General features: G+C 43.5%; 2 protein-coding genes across 2 annotated transcripts in view; both read left to right on the forward strand.

Moving 5' to 3' along the window:
* Window positions 1–6,249, forward strand: part of LOC147211020 (protein bicaudal D homolog 2-like) — a 37,323-nt gene extending 31,074 nt beyond the window's left edge. The window contains exon 10 of the mRNA XM_086120375.1: window positions 1,366–6,249. Coding sequence (XP_085976501.1) covers window positions 1,366–1,720 — 355 coding nt within the window. The 3' untranslated portion in view covers window positions 1,721–6,249. The remainder of the gene's footprint in view (window positions 1–1,365) is intronic.
* A 6,372-nt stretch (window positions 6,250–12,621) lies between these two features.
* Window positions 12,622–19,338, forward strand: part of fgd (faciogenital dysplasia) — a 46,002-nt gene continuing 39,285 nt past the window's right edge. Inside the window, exon 1 of the mRNA XM_086120387.1 lies at window positions 12,622–12,910. Coding sequence (XP_085976513.1) covers window positions 12,886–12,910 — 25 coding nt within the window. The 5' untranslated portion in view covers window positions 12,622–12,885. The remainder of the gene's footprint in view (window positions 12,911–19,338) is intronic.

The following is a 19,338-nucleotide window of genomic DNA, read 5'->3' on the forward strand; positions in this document are numbered from 1 at the left end:
GAAGAATGTTTCCTGAAGTCCACGATCATCTCTACAGTCTTGAGCGTGTTCAGCCCCAGGTTGTGTCGGCTGCACCAGAGCTCCAGCTGCTCCACTTGTTGGCGGTACGCAGACTCGTCGCCGTCTTTGATGAGACCGATGACCGTGGTGTCGTCTGCGAACTTTATGAGTTTGACAGCTGGATCTGTTGAGGTGCAATCGTTTGTGTAGAGAGAGAAGAGCAGTGGAGAGAGGACACATCCCTGTGGGGCTCCAGTGCTGGTGGTGCGTATTGATGATGTTGTTGCTCCCAGTCTCACCTGTTGTGTCCGTCCCGTCAGGAAGCTGAGGATCCACTGGCAGATCGTAGGGGACACACCGAGGTGGAGAAGTTTGGGGGTGAGGAGTTCCGGGATGATGGTGTTGAACGCAGAGCTGAAATCCACAAACAGAATCCTTGCGTAGGTCCCTGTGCTGTCGAGGTGCTCGAGGATGTAGTGCAGACCTATGTTGACTGCGTCTTCCACAGACCTGTTTGCCCGGTAGGCAAACTGGAGAGGGTCCAGCAGGGGTCCGGTGACGTTCTTGATGTCCACGTAGAGAGAATTTAAAAAAGGAGGGAATTTATGGTAATTACTATCATGGGGGTGGCACAATGTTCGAATGGTGAGCACGTCGGCCTCACAGTGCAGGGATGCAGGGTTCGATTCTGGCTCCGGCCTTCCTTTGTGGAGTTTGCACGTTCTCCCCTTGCCCGCTTGGGTTTTCCCTGGATACTCCGGTTCCCTCCCACATTCCAATGACATGCATGGCAGGTTGATTGGGGACTTGAAATTGTCCCTAGGTGTGAGTGTGAGCTCAGATGGTTGTTTGTCTATGTGTCCCCTACAATTGGCTGGCAACCAGTTAAGGGTGTACCCCGCCGACTGCCCAAAGACAGCTGGAATAGAGGCTCCAGCACGCCCGCAACCCCCGTGAGCAGAAGCGGATGAGAAGATGTTAGGATGGATGGATGGTAATTATTATAATGGAACCAGTTTGTTGACTAACTCTCTTTAGAATTATGAGATCCAAACTGGCTCACAGCAAGTCTGCATCGACTAGGAGGTTCAATAGCGTCCCCTGGTGGTGGCACCAAACAACCTGATCTGGCAAGCGAGTGTTTGTATGTGTGCGTGTGTGTGTGTGTGTGTGTGTGTGTGTGTACACTGTTACAACTTTACTGTTGTACATGTTTAACAAGTACAGTAAAGTGAAGCAGACTTTCATGCCGCCAAAGCCTCATTCCACTGTTCTGGCACATTAGCAGCTACAAAGGTACAATGTTCAAGTGAATGTCACGTGATGTGCTCAAAGTTAAATGTTTCTGTTTATTTTCACCCCCAGTTGTGACGAATATGTCACTCAGTTGGAAGCCATGCAGAGACAGCTGGCTGCAGCAGAGGATGAAAAGAAGACCCTCAACTCCCTGCTGAGGATGGCCATCCAGCAGAAGTTGGCCCTGACGCAGCGCCTGGAAGACCTGGAGTTCGACCACGAGCAGACGCGGCGCACGGGCACCGGCATGCGGTCAAAAACACGCGTCAAGGTCTCGCAAGGCGCTGTCAGCAACCCCAACGTAAGCCAGGGCCTCACCTGCGCCGGCTCCGGCCAACCCGAGTACGGCAACGCCATGCCCAGCGGCCTCCTGGGAGGCCCCGCGGTCTTTTGCAGCGAGAAGTACAAGATCTACTGCGACTGAAGCGGTTGCCGAGTCAGCAAGAAACCGCTTTGTACAGACGGGATGGGAGGACCTTCCCTGCCATAGTGTTAAAGAGCCCCACTCGCTCGCTTTGCTCCCTGGTTGGCCCGTGCTCCTCTTGGGACTTCCGTGTGACTAACCATCTGCTTGTGTGTGCTAATGTCAAGGCTTGCCGATGCACAGGTGTGTGTATAGTGTGCACTAGACAATTGGACCGTAGTAGACAAAACAAGGCATTGTAAGATACCTGATTATGGTCAGGCGATGTTGTGGATATACGGGAGTGTCTATTCTTTCCATAGTCTCGGTGCTGTGCAGAGGAAGCACAAGGTGGCGTTTGTGCTTTGTGCTTCAGTCTTCTGCCTCCTGATTGTGTTTGTTGCCCGGCAACAGTAAACACATCACGGAGATGTGTTGAGCTGGAGGATGTCCAAAGATGGCATCTGGCGCCACGGGTGCTCCTCGCAACGACGGAAGCTCAGCTGAGCACCGTTACGGTAAATGTTTACAAGATGATTGAACGCAAAATATGCAATCTCACCCTGCATTCTGACCAGGGCAAGGGTGCTGTTTGAATCGATATATTAAAATCAGCAATTTCTCACAATGAGAACTAAAAGGAGCACCTGTGACCGCCGCTGTTTATTATTTTAGGATTGCTTTCAAGTTCAAGCTGTGGCGCTAGTGCAGCAATATGGCTCACGCACAATAGAAATGCATGGCTTTGCAGCCGTATGAGCTTTTTAAGTGCTTTTTTTCTGTTGTCGACGTACATGATCAACTCGTGTACTCCATTGTCAGTAAGGAGTTATCTGTACGCTGAAAAGTAGAGGGGTCTCCTCACTCTGACCTATTCATGTTGCAAAGGATTTGCAAGAGCCATGCGAGGAGGGAGACTGGATATTTGACAAATCCATCTCCAAACCTAAAATAAGTGCGCTTCAACATAGGTGCCTCAGGTTCAACCTACTGGCAAAAAAAAAAAAAGATATTCATTAATGACTGTGAACAGAGCCACGATAAAGGTTGGAACAAAATGATTCTTTTCAATCCTAAAAGAGCACAAATTGACAAACAGACAAACCACCCGGCAAAAGTGCCTGACAAAGAAAACCCTTGATATATTTATCTGGTGACATCGAAACCTGACCTTGTGTCCTACTCTCCCTTCCTCCGTTGTCTATGTGCTTTTCCTGTCTCCAATTGGACTTGAGGAGCATTTTAGATTGCCAGCATCCCTCCCAAGATCAACCTTAAAGTACAATTTAGGATTTGTGTCAGTTCAGGTCACGTCCACGCTCTTGCGTTTAACCCTTTGGAACTCGTGTGTGTGTGTGTGTGTGTGTGTGTGTGTGTGTGTGTGTGTGTGTGTGTGTGTGTGTGTGTGTGTGTGTGTGTGTGTGTGTGTGTGTGTGTGTGTGTGTGTGTGTGTGTGTGTGTGTGTGTGTGTGTGTGTGTGTGTGTGTGTGTTCAGGTGGACCCTCATCCTCCTTTTTTACTGTTTGGTGTGCGAGGACAAAGCAAAGTACTGTCTTAGTAGCCGGAATAGCTTTAACCCCTCGCTGAACGTATGTTACGCAATTAGCAAAAAAAATATATATACAGTATATATGAGTGGGGCTTGTGTTTAATACTCAATGTACTGCTTGTGGATCATAGAAACTTTAGCTTTATGATTCTCAAAGCAGGGTTGATGCGAGGGATTCCTGCAAGATTGAGCAAAAAAATGTTTTCTACCGATACAAATGAAACTATATTCTTAACACGATCTCGTTCAGGTGAGCGATCTTGCAGGATCCTGCTGCAGTATTTATGCCTCTCACAATGTCAGTGTCGCGTCAACCCTGCTCGAGTGAGCACCAGTATAGCAACCGCTCACAGCATGGAGACGGATGTGGCGGTGGGCTGTAAGTTAAGAAACCTCCTTGGAGGTCCGTCACTCTTCTGTTGACTGTTCACGCATCTCACACATATGACAGTGATGGAGAGAAGTAAAGGACGGCGGGCTAGTTGTTGACTAGACCGTGAGGGCATTTCCCGAGGGAGAAGCCCATTTCGACTCGAATTAGCTGAGCCAGCCGTTCTTCGTGTAAAAAAAGCTCAGTCAAAGCTGACGAGGATCCGTACCTGCCTAAATCTGCGTCCATTTTATGCGATTGGCTCCTCCTACCTCCTACCGCTCCATCTTTCCATCGCTATCATATAAAACATCCTGCATGTCAAATACATTACTCGTGAATTTGTGTACAAGAAAGCATCATCTCCTCTGTAAGTGCAACTGTTAAGAAAAAAAGTTGGGTGAACTTAAAATTTAAAGGCAAGAAACCTTGATGGGCAATTCAACAAAATATTTGAAGTTTGGCAAATGTGGAAATTGGCTTTCCTGCCCCCCCCCCCCAAAATATATAAATAAATAAATAAATGTGAACTAATTGTCCGCAACTTAAAGATATGTTCAAAACAGCTAAGCAAATTGTTTTGGAGTAAACAACTTGCTTGCTTTGTTGTGCTAGCTAACATTGTTGTCCTCAATCTCAATATTTTATATTGTTCCAATTTAATTGACAAAGTTTTAGCCAAACAAATACAAGTTGTGCTTTTTTTAGTGTGGCTTCAAGCCTTGTGAATTGATTGGCTAATCCCGGCCACCAGTGACAAAACAGAGGAGATGCTTTTTGTATTCTTTTTTTTCCCAAGTTATCTTTTTGATTTATTTTTGTTTTAGTTTGTTTTTAATCTGTGCACTTTCATCATATAGAACTTTAACGGATTCTGATTAACCTTTAGGAAAGTGTGGTAGTACTATGGTTTGTGAGATATTCAGTATAAGATAATATAAGTTCAAGTTATTACTTTTTGCGTGTCCCACAAAATATGTACTCGACTAAAGTTTACTCCACAAACCACAGAGCTACAACTTTTGCCTAATCCTAAAGGAGTTACACGTCAGTTACTCGTTCTTTAAAGTTGATATGTTTCATTCATATGTTGTGCTGTTTTTTATCTATATGTTCGTTCTACTGCCATATTCGCTACAAAAATCCAGGGTGATTTAATTCTGGGGTTTTTGGTGTATTTATTATTCCTAGGAATAGTTCAAAATAACTCGATGAAACTTGACAATGCTCTCACTTGAACGGGTAAGCTGTGTCTTGGGAAAATTTGAGCGAGACGACTTTCCCAAGCTTCTTACCGAGAGCGCTCCACTGAAACGGGATCACTGACCTTCAGAATTCTCTGCAAAAGCAACCATGAAATTCCAAATTGGAATTGTTTCATTCTCTCTTGGTTTATCGTGCCAAATCTTGGTACACCATTTAAGGTCTGACAAAACAAGCACCAACTGCAAAAGGTGTCAGTTGGGCTGGGAAATCTTTTTGCTTTGTTTCCGTCTTTGTTTCTGACCAGTAGTGCCTTTCATTGTTTCAAGGGAGAATTTTAGACTCTCATTTTTTTTGTCTCTCTGGGTGAGGGATTGGGAGTTCAAATGACTATGAGCAGCAATAAGTACAAAAGGGAGTTGTGCCCCTTTCTGCATGACTAAGAAGATAGTTTTAGAATTAGCTGAATAAATCGAAGATTGTATTGAATTCTACAGGTCAGTGATCCTCTCAATAAATTCAGGGGTATTAACAAAATGTTTTCTTTTGAAATCAAACTTTTAAGAACCAAAAGTCCCTTTGGCCTCCTGTTGTTGAACAAATGGCTCCAAGCATCTTTAATGTGTTTGTGTAGCTGAGTGTATTATTTGGAAACTACAAGCGTTGTTTGGTGAAGGTCATGGCGTATCGATAGTATTATTGGAAGAAAATGTGCAGAGAGCGCATTGTATCTTACTTTTGTGTCTTTTTTTTTTTTCACTTTTGAATCTTTTTTTTTTCCCCGCATTGTTAAGCGATTTGCTTTCAGGAAACAGAAAACTAAATTAGCATCAACAAGCGTGAATAGTGCCATGATAGCCAGTGCTCGTTTGTTGAGGCCTCAAAGTTAACAATATGGAAGTGAAGCTAACAAGAAAAAAGTGCAATTCTGATACTGTTGAAGTTTAAAAAAAACAAAACAGTTTTCTGTTTGCTGTAAGAGACAGCATTGTGGTAATTAAGCTACCGGTAGCTGTGCAAACCTAATATTGTCATATTGTGTTTTCAGTATTGATCCATAAGAGTTTGATATCTTTAAATGAAATAATGACTTCATTTGTGTGTTCATATTTATTTGACTTGTCATGCAGTACTGTATTCTTATCAATAATGTGCATTATGATTAGTGGTCTTGATTACAACTAAATGTCATATGCATGTTTATCAGTTATGGGACCTTTACACAGCAATGAAAACAAAACAGGTCAACTTTTTAGGGTCTTGGAAAATTAGGAAAAACAAATTGAGATGAATGAGATGATGAATCTGATGTATTACTGCTGAATTAACCCAGTTAAAGTGTTTGGTTTGTTTTCTGGCTGGGATGTCGTCCAAACTGTGTAAAGGTAGTCATGCTGCCGAAAATCAATAAATGTGACTTAAGTCGCAGAGCGTGTCACTGTTGTCTTTTTGTGTGCTATGAAGTCGCTCCTCCACGGCAGCAGCCGATGCAGGGTTAACGAGCGAAGTGTGTGCTCAAACGTACAGAGACGCTTGAGCACTCCCAGATGGACGCCATGCACAGGAGAGCTTCCCAGCTGTGAAAGGCTTCAGGATCACATTTCATACAACACTCCCAAAGCCTCTTCCCAGCCTTCAGACTCAGCTGCCATCCCCCTCCCCGTTTTCCATCTTTCCTCGCATCCCTCTGGGGACACGCCCACATATCTCATCGCAGCGAATTTCGTCTGACCTTTGGTGCCCCCAGCACTTCCTGTGGAAACCAGTTCTCATTTTTCAAAGCAGTTGTTGGGCTCTTAATGCAGAGTGCATTAAGTGCAAAGCAAAAAAACCAAACGCTCTTTTAAAAAGACTATCGCTGACAGAATGCCACATTTGGCTTTACATATGTAGGGCATGACCAAAAATAATACAAAAATATTAATACGGAATCAAGTAGAAACCCATTCAAATATGTATTTTACACCGTAAGAAAGCGATGTCCCCTTTGTTTGCTTGCTTTACGTTTTAGCCTTATGTCCCCTGTTGTGATCTTTACTGACCATAAAAAATAAAGCAGTAAGTCACAGCAATGCATCACTTATAGGATGTAAGTGCATCCAAGACATGCCATCACTTTTTTAACAGGGGAGCCTCTTTTGGTAACCCTGCGTGATTCTCTCACTCGGCGGGACAGGCAGACAAAATGTGGGTCAGTGGGACTGCTCCCATGGCTCCGCGCAGTAATGCTCAGGGCGGAGTCTACACAGCGGAACGAACAGCTGTTTCACATCGGAGACGCGGTACGCATTATTCAAAACCACCACTCGGTGTCGCTATAAGACCGTTTTCGTTGAGCTTCAGCTCAGCGCTGAATGTCAAGGTTCGATTTGGTCTGTGGGTTTGCGCCTACAAAGAGGCCCCTTTATCAGCGTCAATCATGTGATCAATTCATGTGGAGCCTAAGGAGCAATGAGCCACGATCAGCTGGTCTGAAGGAGGACGCACTCTCACGTGGCTCTCCTTAGTGCACCCACACACATGCACATTTTCAGAAGAGAGCCACCGGAGCAGGAATAAGACCATTGATGGTGAAAACAAATGCATGGCCAGTGGGGCTGTGAGCTCGGCCTCATGATGTGATTCAACACCAACTCACTTGAGTTTTATCTCCACTGCACATACTTGACTGCAGAGTCACTTTGAACGCGATGACTAGATAGATACAAGATGCCACAAAAGTTACAAAATTAGAGATGTATTGCAGTATACAGTACGGAATATATATATACCTACACGGGTGGCAAATATCAAATTAGTTTGAGGTCTGAAACCTGAACCTATTACAATACTGTATCAGCGACTGAGCTACAGTATTTACCGGTTGTATCTGGGCTTCATTGCAGATCACCGACCCCCCTCCTGCTCCCCCCAGACGCCCACAGCAGTGTTGATTCACACAGTAGGACGCTTCTTCACACCTCAAAAAGAGAATGCTGGCAAGCGTCTCAAGTCTGTGTGTTGATAGCAACATGGAGGATTTGAAATGTGCAAAAACAAAACAGGTAGCTCATGTCATACTTATGAGTGGTGAGTTTCGCATAGGCTTTATTGCCTTAATTCTAGTTAGCTCTCACCTCTCCCTCTGTATGATTGCTCTTATTTCCTTATTGCTCTTCTTTCTCCAGTTAGTGATGGTGTTGTGGTACACCCGTTTCAATTGTATGCCGGCAGCGTGCGACCGGCTCCCAGTCAGTGATTGTGTGGATGTGGGTGTGAATGGTTGTTCGTGTCTCTAAATACCCTGCGACTGACTGGCGACCAGGTGCGGGTGTTGTCCGGTTTCCATCTGAAGTCCGCTGGGATAGGCTCCAGCAACTATCAGCGATGTTGAAAATGGCTGCTTTTGTTGTTCTTTTTGCTGGTGATGAAACTAGGAAAAAGACAATAGCAGCATGCAGGGTTTGCAACTCAAAATTTGGAAGACACAAAACCTCCGATGTTTACCTTTTAGCTAGCTGCGCGAACTGTGAAGGCAAGATAGCTAAGTTATCTTAAACCTTGTAGTGAACCATGCGAGACTGTGCTTGCATTTGTTTCTGTCGCTTTGTTATGACTGTGGCTGTGATGTCTTGAAAGATGACAGGTCAAGATGGACACGCACGCTTGAAGGTTGTCTTATTGAAAATGAGGCAGACAGTACTGTGGAGTGACTTGTGAGTTGCGGCCATTAACTGCTCATTTTCTGTTACACGCTAATCTTGATCGTTTTCCACAGTAATTTGGCACTTGTTTGAGACTTGAAGGTTATGACTTGAGACTTGCACATACCGTATATGACAAACTTTTAAGACATATTCGCACAGTCTTTCAGACATTGCAGAGATATACGTGGAGTTCATTGACAACTGTCCTCTTTCGTTTGCCAAAAATGGGGGTCATGGTTTGCCAATTAGAGTGTATGTGTCAAATGAATGGTTGCAACTGGGCCTTAATGCTCTCGTCTACACATTTTCAGGAGATGCCGTCAAAGGAGGTCTGCTTTAGGATGTAATCTAAAAGGTTCTTTGAAAATAAAATCGAAAAGATTGATTTATACTTGGGAGTCTAACTTTTGGTCACCACTAATTTGTACTCTCAAATCCATGGGTCTCTTGTAAGATATGACACACTTTCGTCCTGGAATGGAGACATTATAAATCATTTCAGCAACAATAGTGGACACGGTACATTTAAAAAATAAAAATAAAATAGCAGGCCATTGAAGTCATTCGTACAAAAAGCACACCGCACACAATAGGAAACAGCTCAGTCTATCCAATCCAATCTTTCAGCGATTCAATGTCCCACTTGTACTCTTGACAGCTGCAGGCATCTGAAATGTTTACCATATTCAATAGTCAGTTCTACCAATTATAAGAATATTGCATAATCATTAGTGACATACAGTAAAAGAATGCCTGCAACAAAATCTGATTGCTCGCGAGCTCGACCCCCTTATCGTTTCGCCAAAATGGGTTTTCTTCTGGCACTCTGATTTCCTTTCATGTTGAAAGCACGCATGATAGATTGATTAAGCGCCGATGGTTGTTTGTCAGCAGTACATGTGACAAACAATTGATTTACTGGTGCATTTCTTACTTTGTATGCTCCAAACAAAGCTTGACCTTGCTATAGTGTCATGTTATCCTGTTAGTTTAAGAGGATGGCCGCAATTTGGCTTCTGGGCTCATACATTATCGACACGATCAAATTACCACTGAAGTCTGTGAATAGTTCTCCCAAGTCCCAACTACTTTCCATTTATTCTATGATGTGCATGGCCTACCGTCACTTGTTTATGACTCATAAAGGCAATGACTCGCTCAGCTGATTGCAAAGCAGCACAAAGCACGCAAGGAGCTTGTTAAAGTTCACGTTCACGGGTTTCCTCACAAATGGCTGCCCCTCAAGCTATCGAGGCAGATCTGTAATAGACATCAAGAGTCATCCTCAGGCAGCGTTTTTGAAATATACTGCTCTTTATATAGGCCTACATGAGAACACTATTAAATGTAGTATTGCTAGTCTTTCATGGCTTATACTATTTTTAAATTTTTTTTTTTTTGCGTGTGCACAATGACAAATGGCCCACATTTGTGGGATTATTTTTATTTTTATTTATTCTTTTTTTTTTTTTACTTTAGTATGCCATAGAAGTAAGTACAGGAGTAGTTTTTTTCTGAACGGAAAGTAGGTTTTCTCACCAGTGTGATGGTGTGTAATCATTTATGCTGAGCGCTGTACATAGCAGCATTGCAGGTAAGATACAACCTTTTTTTTTCTTGGTACGTGAATATCAGTACATTTGATGCTCTGTTGGAATACTTCTTCAGATTACCTGTTAGTATGTGATCGTAGTAGAATCTTTTTAGAAAGCAAATTCCAATGAAGTTGGGATGTTGTGTAATAAAAACAGAATACAATGATTTGCAAATCATGTTCAACCTATATCTAACTGAATATCCATCCATCCATCCATTTTCCGAACCGCTTGATCCTCACTAGGGTCGCGGGGGGTGCTGGAGCCTATCCCAGCTGTCTTCGGGCAGTAGGCGGGGGACACCCTGAATCGGTTGCCAGCCAATCGCAGGGCACACAGAGACAAACAACCATCCACGCTCACATTCACACCTAGGGACAATTTTAGAGAGTCCAATCAGCCTGCCATGCATGTTTTTCGGAATGTGGGAGGAAACCGGAGTACCCGGAGAAAACCCACGCAGGCTCGGGGAGAACATGCAAACTCCACACAGGGAGGCCGGAGCTGGAATCGAACCCGGTACCTCTGCACTGTGAAGTCGACGTGCTAACCACTGGACTACCGGGCCGCCCTCTAACTGAATAGAGACAAGATATTTAATGTTCAAACTGATAAGCTTAATTGTTTTTTGCAAGTAATCAATAATTTAAAATGAAATGGCTGCAACACGTTCCTAAAAAGCTGGGATAGGTGGCCCTAAATCGTGGAATGCTCATCAAACACCTGTTTGGAACATCCCATGGGTGAACAGGCTAAATGGGAACAGGTGGGTGCCATGATTGGGTATAAAATGAGCTCCCCTGAATTACTCAGTCATTCACAGGCAAAGATGGGCCGAGGTTCACCTTTTTCTGTGCGAAAATGATCAAAGAGATGAATTAAGAACAATGTTACTCAATGTACAGTTGCAAGGAATTTAGAGATTTCATCATCTATGGTCTATAATATCATCAAAAGGTTCAGATATTCTGAAGAAATCACAGCATTTGAAGGCAACCCTCCCCCACCAAAAAAGAAATCTATGTGTAAAGAATATCATTACATGGGCCTGGGAACACTTCAGAAAACCAAATTCAGTCAATATAGTTGGGCGTTACATCCGTAAGTGCGACTTCAATCTATCTCTATGTATAGCAAAAGCCATTCATCAACAACACCTGGAAATGTCGCAGGCTTCTCCGAGCCCGAGCTCATCTAAGATGGACTCAGGCAAAGTGGAAGAATGTTCTGTGGTCTGACAAGTCCACATTTCCATTTTTTTTTTGTTGGAAATTGTGGATGTCATGTCCTCCACGCCAAAGAGGAAAAGCCACCACGCCATCTGGCTTGGTATCAGCGCAAACTTCCAAAGTCAACATTTGCGATGGTATGGAGCCGTGTTTGTGCCAACGGCGTGGCTAGCTTACACATCTGTGAAGGTACCATGAATGCTAAAAGGAACATACAGGTTTTGGAGAAACATGAGCTGCCATCCAAGCAATGTCTTTTCATGGACACCTTTGCTTATTTCAGCAAAACAATGCCAAACCACATTCTGCGTGTGTTACAACAGCTTGGCTTCATAGTAAAAAAAGTGCGGGCACTAGACTAGCCTGCGTGAAGCCCAGACCTGTCTCTCATTGAAAATGTATGTCACATTATGAAGTGTCAAATATGACAATGGAGACCGCGGACTATTGAACACCTGAAGCTGTACAGCAAGCAAGAATGGGAAAGGATTACAAAGCTTCAACAATTAGTATCCTCAGTTCCCAAACGTTTATTGAATGTTGTTAAAAGAAAAGGTGATGTAACAGAGTGGAAACCATGAACCTGTGTCAGCTTTTATGGAGTGTGTTGCAGCCATAAAATATAAAGTTAATGATTATTTGCTCAACACAATAATGTTTATCAGTTTGAATATAAAATATATCATCTTTGTGTTGTATTCCCTGTAACCCTCGTGAGGATAAAGCGGTTCAGATTAATGGACAGATGGATGTAGTGTACTCAAGTATAAATTGAACATGATTTGTAATTAATTGTAGTCTCTTTTTATTTATGTTTAAAACAATGCCCCAACTTCATTGGAATTCTTCTGAGCCATTGCTTAGATTATTATATTGTTGGACAAAGGTGAATACACTATAATGTTTATAAAGTAGTAAATTATATGCTGGCGTGCTTTTGCAAAAGTCCATTCATGTACTTTTCTGTCAGTATATAATTTACATAGGCCTCCTGATTGTAAGTAATACTGTTACTTTAACTGTATAGCAGAATCGTATATGTCTGTCCCTTATCAGGGTGTCTAACGTAAAATAGTCGCATCATTTAATCATGCAATCAGTTCACAAATGTCACACTTGACTATGCTAGACTTCACTTTAAAAAAAAAAACCACTGATATTTTCAGTGAGCGTGTCGGCGAAAACAATACAATGAATGGGGTTTGCGTGAGCGCGCTTGGCCCCAGTAGCGCGCATTTTCTTGTTTCCAGCAGTGGGGAGGACAGGACAAAGTTCTTTATGTGGAGAGGGAGGAGGAAGGAGCCACGCAAGACCAGCAAACAGAAAAGAACAAAAAAAAAACACTCGGTCAAAATCTGTTTTATCCTCTACCAAGCCATGAAGAGTCCATAGCGCGTGAGGGGTTTCTTTTTCCTTTTTTAAATGAATATTTTATTTTTGAAGCGGTAACAGGATCACGAGGAGGTCGGTTAAGAGACGCTCGTTCAAGTTGGACGCTCCTGGACGCTCCACTTTCTTCTTGGAAAAGGATACGACCGGCGAAAAACTTTGTGCATGATGCAGGGACTTTCAGCCACTGGTAAGAAACCGAGTCTGGGTTAAAAGTCGCGTTTCCAAAGTTTTCATTCCGGGTCGTCTCGCGGCTCCTATTACACGTCCTGAAACGGTTTTTTTGAGGGGGGGGGGGGGGGTGTTTGTGTTGTTGCCAGCTGTCAGCGGGACAGCTGCGGGCTTTTTATCCACTCCACGTCGGCCTCAAGTCGTGTTTCTGACCCCACCGACACGCTGTTGATGCCGGAGACCCAATGTGACTCAATGTATCAGCACATCTGGGCCGAACTCTTCAGGTCCGAGTTCTGACCTCAACGTCAAAACTGCCTATAGATTCCATTAACATTCAAAATCGGAATTGTTGATAGCGGTGATTAAACCCAGAGTCATTCATGCATCATACCTTACCGTGCATGGGTGTGTGTGAAGGGCTCGGATGCATGGAGAGTGTGTGTGTGTGTGTGTGTGTGTGTCACAAAGCAGAGGTCACTACTTTCGCTCCAAATGCCAAAAGTATGGTGTGGTTCAGATGTCAATTTTACGTCAAGTATATCTGTCTTCATCTGTTGAATGTAACTTAATAAATCATATTTAATCTTAGTTACATTCAAAATCAAGTAATCATTAACTTTACTAAAATTCTTTTCATGTCAAGGGTCAGTAAAATAACTTGTCGTCATGTCAAAGACTGATTTTGATATGAATGTTCATTGTTGAAGTAAACTCGATGTTTGCACGTTTGCCACACAGTTCTAAGGTTTGGGTTTTGAATCTCAACTCGGGCCACTCTGTGTGGAGTTTGAATGATATGACATACATGGAAAACTACAATATTGTACTCCTTTGCTCCCAAGTGGAACTACTGTTACAACTTGGACCACCAAACTGCTCGCATTCTTTTTCCTTCTATTTGTTGCCAGGTCGACTTCATTGAGGCCCAATCATAAATTTCCCATATGCCCGCCACATTCACCTGGCTATTTGATTCACCATGTGACAGAGAGCTACCGTGAAGTGCAAGGGAGACACACAAATTAAGGAAATGACTGTAAACGTTCATGCATATACATTCACTGCTCTGTATTCTATATAAAATATGTGCCTTCCCAGGGGAAACATCAAAACAGCACCATCTGGTGTTCATAATACATACTGGAAGATCAGCTGTTCAACTTTTTTTCTCCCACATTTGCTCAATCAAGTGCTTTTGCTCTTATTTTTTTGTAACTGGCCTCTTATCCCAAATCAAACTACCCAACTCCATACACACGCACACATGCTTTTTTTGCCGCTGTTCTCTCCGGTTGCTTACTGTATTCCTACCCCATGGGAACCAAAGCGTAGTGTATGTGCACTCTTTGGATTATTTTCATTTTGGCCATTGGAGGGTCGAGTGAGTTGAAAACTCATCGTCTGCATTTCCGTTTCAACATATCACAAATATTCGGTGTTGTCTTGAGGTTAAAGTCACATTGGTATCACAGGATCAGGACTGTATTGCCCACTTTCTCCCCCGGTTTATACACAAAGCAGCACGACGCTCCAGCATAGACGTCCCGGCTCGCCGTCTTAAGTTATTTATTATTAACGAAAGCTATGCGAGGCTGTCTGTGTTTCACCAAGTCAATGTAAACATCTCCCCTCTTTGTGAGATAAACACTGACCAAGAGGAAAATGAACAGGACAATGAGAATATTATTTACGCTGATTCCCTTGTTCCATCTTCTTCTTTTTTTTAAGACTTTGACTTGCCTTTGAGTCACTGGCCATCTAAGGTGACTTTTTTTGTGCTTGTTTGCCAGCTCACTGTGCTATGCAAGGATACCACCACAGATTTTGGGCCGTGGGAAAAATGATTACTTTGGGCCCCAACACTTCATTGCTGTAAATTGAAAACACGATCCAAAAAATGTTATAATTATTTTTAATTATTTAAAGACACCATCGCTTTTATCCCCTCTACAGTGCCCCCAGTCCTACGTGTAGTGAATATACAGCTGTGGTGGGGGAAATTTGCCATTTTCCAAGGTAGAAACGGGCAGAACTCCACCATTGTGTGGGGGAGTGTTAGCTTTAATACCAAAGAGTCACTGCAAACGGCTCTTATGTCAAAAGCAGTTGCCGCTGCCGCGCTGACATAGCTGCACATCTAATTAACTGAATACGCAGAGCCGCACTGGGTGTACTGTGGAAAAGGCACAGGCGACTAAATCCCAGCTCTACGGTTGCACACTGTACTGATTGCACAATTCACCGGGGCGTTGGTGTAAAAGTGGCTATGAGTGCAAGCACATAACAAAATGCCGAAAGCTAATCTTGTAAAACAACTAGATTTGTCAGAATCCACTTTCACAAAAGAATCTTTTTTAGAAATGATTATTCCATCCATTACTTGGGTAGGTCATCGCCCCCACACTCACGCACCCACACATCGCCCAGGTGACTTAAAATCTTTGGAAAATGTCTGACAGTGATAAGCACGCGTCGATTAATAATAAAACATACATTTGCCAAAGTTGATGCATATTTTACATGATCATTTAAGAGCAAAGAAGATTCTCATATTTATTTTCATCTTAGCCAGGGTGTAAAGTGGCTCCGCTGACCGTTTAGGCTGCTCTTATGACTCGCTGGCAGTGGACGTGAGGACTTATTCAAAAGAAAGATATGATTGTCACGCTGCAAGGTATGCCATCCATCCATCCATCTATCCATTTTCTAAGCCGCTTATCGTGACAAGGGTCGGGGGCGTGCTGGAGCCTATCGCAGCAGTCTTCGAGCAGTAGGCAGGGCACGCCCTTAACTAGATTAGCCAGCCAATCACAGGGCACACATCGGGACAATTTAGAGTGTTCCATGAACCTGCCATGCATGTTTTGGGAATGTGGTCTGCTATGGTAAACTAATTTAGATGGATAAGCTTTTATATGTTTCACCGGTCATGACAATTTAGTGGAAGATGCTTTGCTCTTGTAAAGTAGTGATGAGACATACGCTGATGAGGCTTAAGCTTGTTCAGTGCCAGTGCAAACAACAGCAGTATTTCCTTGATTAAGGATGTTTTTTTTAATGATTGTAGCCCCTCAATGGAATTTCAATGAACATTCTTATGTGTACAAATTTTGTGTTGCACACAAAACACACTAGAACCAAATCACACACAAGCAGGCACGTCAGGAAAGACGTCATTGTGACAGGGCAGTGCTGCGCCCTTTGAGCTGGGACGTGGGGGTCAGTGCTTTGCTCAAGAGCACCTTGACAGTAGCCAGCAAGCAGATGAGGATCTCTCCAATAGCTAGTCCCCATTTTCACATTTTGGCCGCAGCGGGACTTGAATCGTGACGCTTTTGGTTCTTAAAGTCATGATCAACTGATCTGATGGGCCCGTGTTGGATGTAACGGACAAACTGCTTTGCCCTTGAAGGTTGATCTCAATTATGGAGGTACAGTCATATGATATCTCGGGAACATTGAAGCTAAACTGCTGCACTGCACTTTGGTTTCAAACGCTTTCTCGAACTCCTGGCAGGTTCATGGAGCCTGAAATGAGTGTGGAAATAATGACGAGCTGAACTGCTTTCCTTTCTGTTCTTTGCTTATTTCTTTTCCCACAAGCTCGACATACATTGTCTCCTATATCGCCAGCTTTTGCCAGTTTGTAATGAAACTTGCAGTCATTTTCAGCTGCGGGCTCTCCGTAAATCAAGAAAACAGCAGACACACCCAATATAATCTTCCGTGCCCATCAAAAATGTTGGAATGGCAAAGTCAATTCCTTTGTTTCTCTTGTATTTTTGGGGATTTCAAACATGAATATGAGACAAACGTGCCCAAGTCCAACTTGTATTGATTTCATCGTATTTACATTGAAATGTGTTTACCCACCCAGCCGGGACAGATCACCTCCACCCACTTTTCAAGTGAGCAAAAGTATTGGAACAGACATCATTAAATGAAGCAAAGTGAAGACCATTTCATATTTGGTTTGCAATAACTGCCTGCAGCAAACTGTTTTCAGGCCTTTGCTGCAGCTTCTTTCAGCGCTGGTTTGTTTCTGGGGCTTTCTCCATTCCTTCTCCACATCACGAGGTGAAACGCATGCTCTATTGGGTTTCGGTCCAGTGATTGACTTGGCCAGTCTAAGGTCTTCCACTTCGATGGTTTGACCAGGGCCTGCTAATTTAATCCTTGTCATTCCATTTCAATTAGTTTATGCTATTCAGATGCCTGGTGATTTGTTGATGATGCCCGTCACCACGTAACATGAGACTCCAATCATGTACATGTACAGCCATCTTTTAGTTTATTCCTGGAAGTGCCAATTTTGAACCTTACTCAGCCCCCGCAACGGCGCATGCGCACACACGTCACTCCGCTCTCTTCCTGTCAATCACATTACGTGAGTGAGACAGCGTGAATCACTTTGCGGGCCACGCAGAAGCTTAAGGCTCTTTCCACGCTCGCCTGAGTGTCACATCGATTTTCCCAATGGCGGTCATGTGTGGATGCCGCTGTAGCTATTCCAAGTGTGTATGTGCAAAAGTGCGCTACATTGTGATGGCTCACTTCTCTGGACAGTTTTCTTTTTCTTTCTTTACTGGCCTAAGTGTGGTCCCGCCCGAGGCTCTTGACCCAATTTTATGAATCGTAAAAGTGTGTGAAAAGTTGTTCAAGTGGTGAATGACTCAGATTCCACCTTTGCTCAAGATCAATCAAGAATCAGATTTACTACTTATTAGACTTGAATGCTCCTAACAGCTCAGCTACCGTAGCACTCAAATGTACTGGCTGTGAGTCAGGTCTTAAGAATTATTATTAAACACACACACACACACACAAAATAAATAAAAAAATCCCAACATTTATGGATGTTTTAAGGACGCTCAAGTTGATGCATAAGAAACAAATATCAGACTGTAATTGAATGCAATGAAAGCTAGATACATATCCAAATACATGCTGGTCAAAACTAGATCTTCTGTAATCTCAATTGAAGTTTGCAACATTAAATAAGCGGCAAACCTACATACTGTATCTGCCACATCGATGCTTTTAAATGGAAAATTGCAAAATGTCTGCCCGCTGCAGCCTCAGTCATAAGGTACTTGTTGCAGTTCAAAGTGAAGTGGCTCACTATCAAGTCAGTTACAGCCTGGTGGGCAGGTACTCGATTGAGAGGTGGTTGAAAGGCAAAACCTGCCTGTTGGACAGGTTCTGGACTTACTGGTAAACATGCAGTTGTGACAGGTAATACAATACTGTACATTTATCTAAACAGAGCTTTCACAGCAGCTGCATGCTGTGACAAAGCGCTTTACAGAAAACATTTAACGTAAAAACTAACAATAATACAATTGTAACAACGATTCCTACGTACTCTAGATGAAAGCGGAGCGAATCAAAGTCGCCTTTCACCAGTGGACCGCAGACCTCAGTTCTCAGTTGTGTTGCACTGCAACAGCAATGCAGTAACATGGCTCGCCTGAGTGATTACTTAGTCACATTTGAAATAACGTTTGACGCCGCGGCAGGCGTACGGTTAGGGGGTTAACCGGTTCTCCCTCCTAATGAAGAGTGATGCCCTCCAGTCACACTCTGTCACGGGATAATGATGAGGCCGTCATTGACTGAGGGCGTACGCCGAGAAAAAGGAAACGCGATATTTGTGTCAATGTCTGCTTTCACACGTTTGAATTACATTTACCGGTAATCATCAAAAATGTCAGCAGACCACAGTCTGAGTTGACAAGAGTCATCCATCAGTTCAATAGCATTCATTGATTATCATTTGATGATTTAAAATTGCAACATATATTCTGTTCACATGAAGCAGGGCACTATGTCTGAGTGCGGGGCGCACGATACTGACAAGACAGTCGTAGAAGTAGCAACACGATACTGTACATTTTTTCCTCCTGTTTCACTGCGACTCGAGTGGCCTATAGCGTGATTCAACTCTACGGATTTTGAACAGCTTTCTCCTCCTCTTTCCACACGTCTGAGAAAATGTTCCAAAGTTTATAGCGCTGAAGCTGCAGTGTTCCGCACTAATCAGGTGTGACATGTGATATTCCAGTTTCAGTGGCCGCTTCGGCACCCGCAGAACCCCGACTCGTGATGAGGCTGCATAGTTTGAGCACTTGCGGAGAAGAGACATGTTTGCTTTGAGGATGTTTCTGCTCAGAGTAGCACAATGTGTTTACACTGGAGGTCTCGCGGCTTATTGGAGGGTCTCGCAGAGGTGCGCACACACGCACACACACACACACACATAGAAGAAGGAAGTGACCTAGTTTTCCTAAATGGTACCAACTGTTGAAGACAGACGGACTGTGTCACCCAGTAAAGGACTCACGTGCCAGTCTTTGAGTGAAAGTGGCAAAATCAAGATCATCCCCGTCGTGCACTTTGGACACGATATCAACGCAAACAAAAAGTCTGAGGGTTCGAGTGGAA

This window comes from Hippocampus guttulatus, chromosome 1 (assembly GCF_054856545.1).
Source record: "Hippocampus guttulatus isolate MCC_2025c chromosome 1, RoL_Hgut_1.0, whole genome shotgun sequence".
Lineage (NCBI taxonomy): Eukaryota > Metazoa > Chordata > Actinopteri > Syngnathiformes > Syngnathidae > Hippocampus > Hippocampus guttulatus.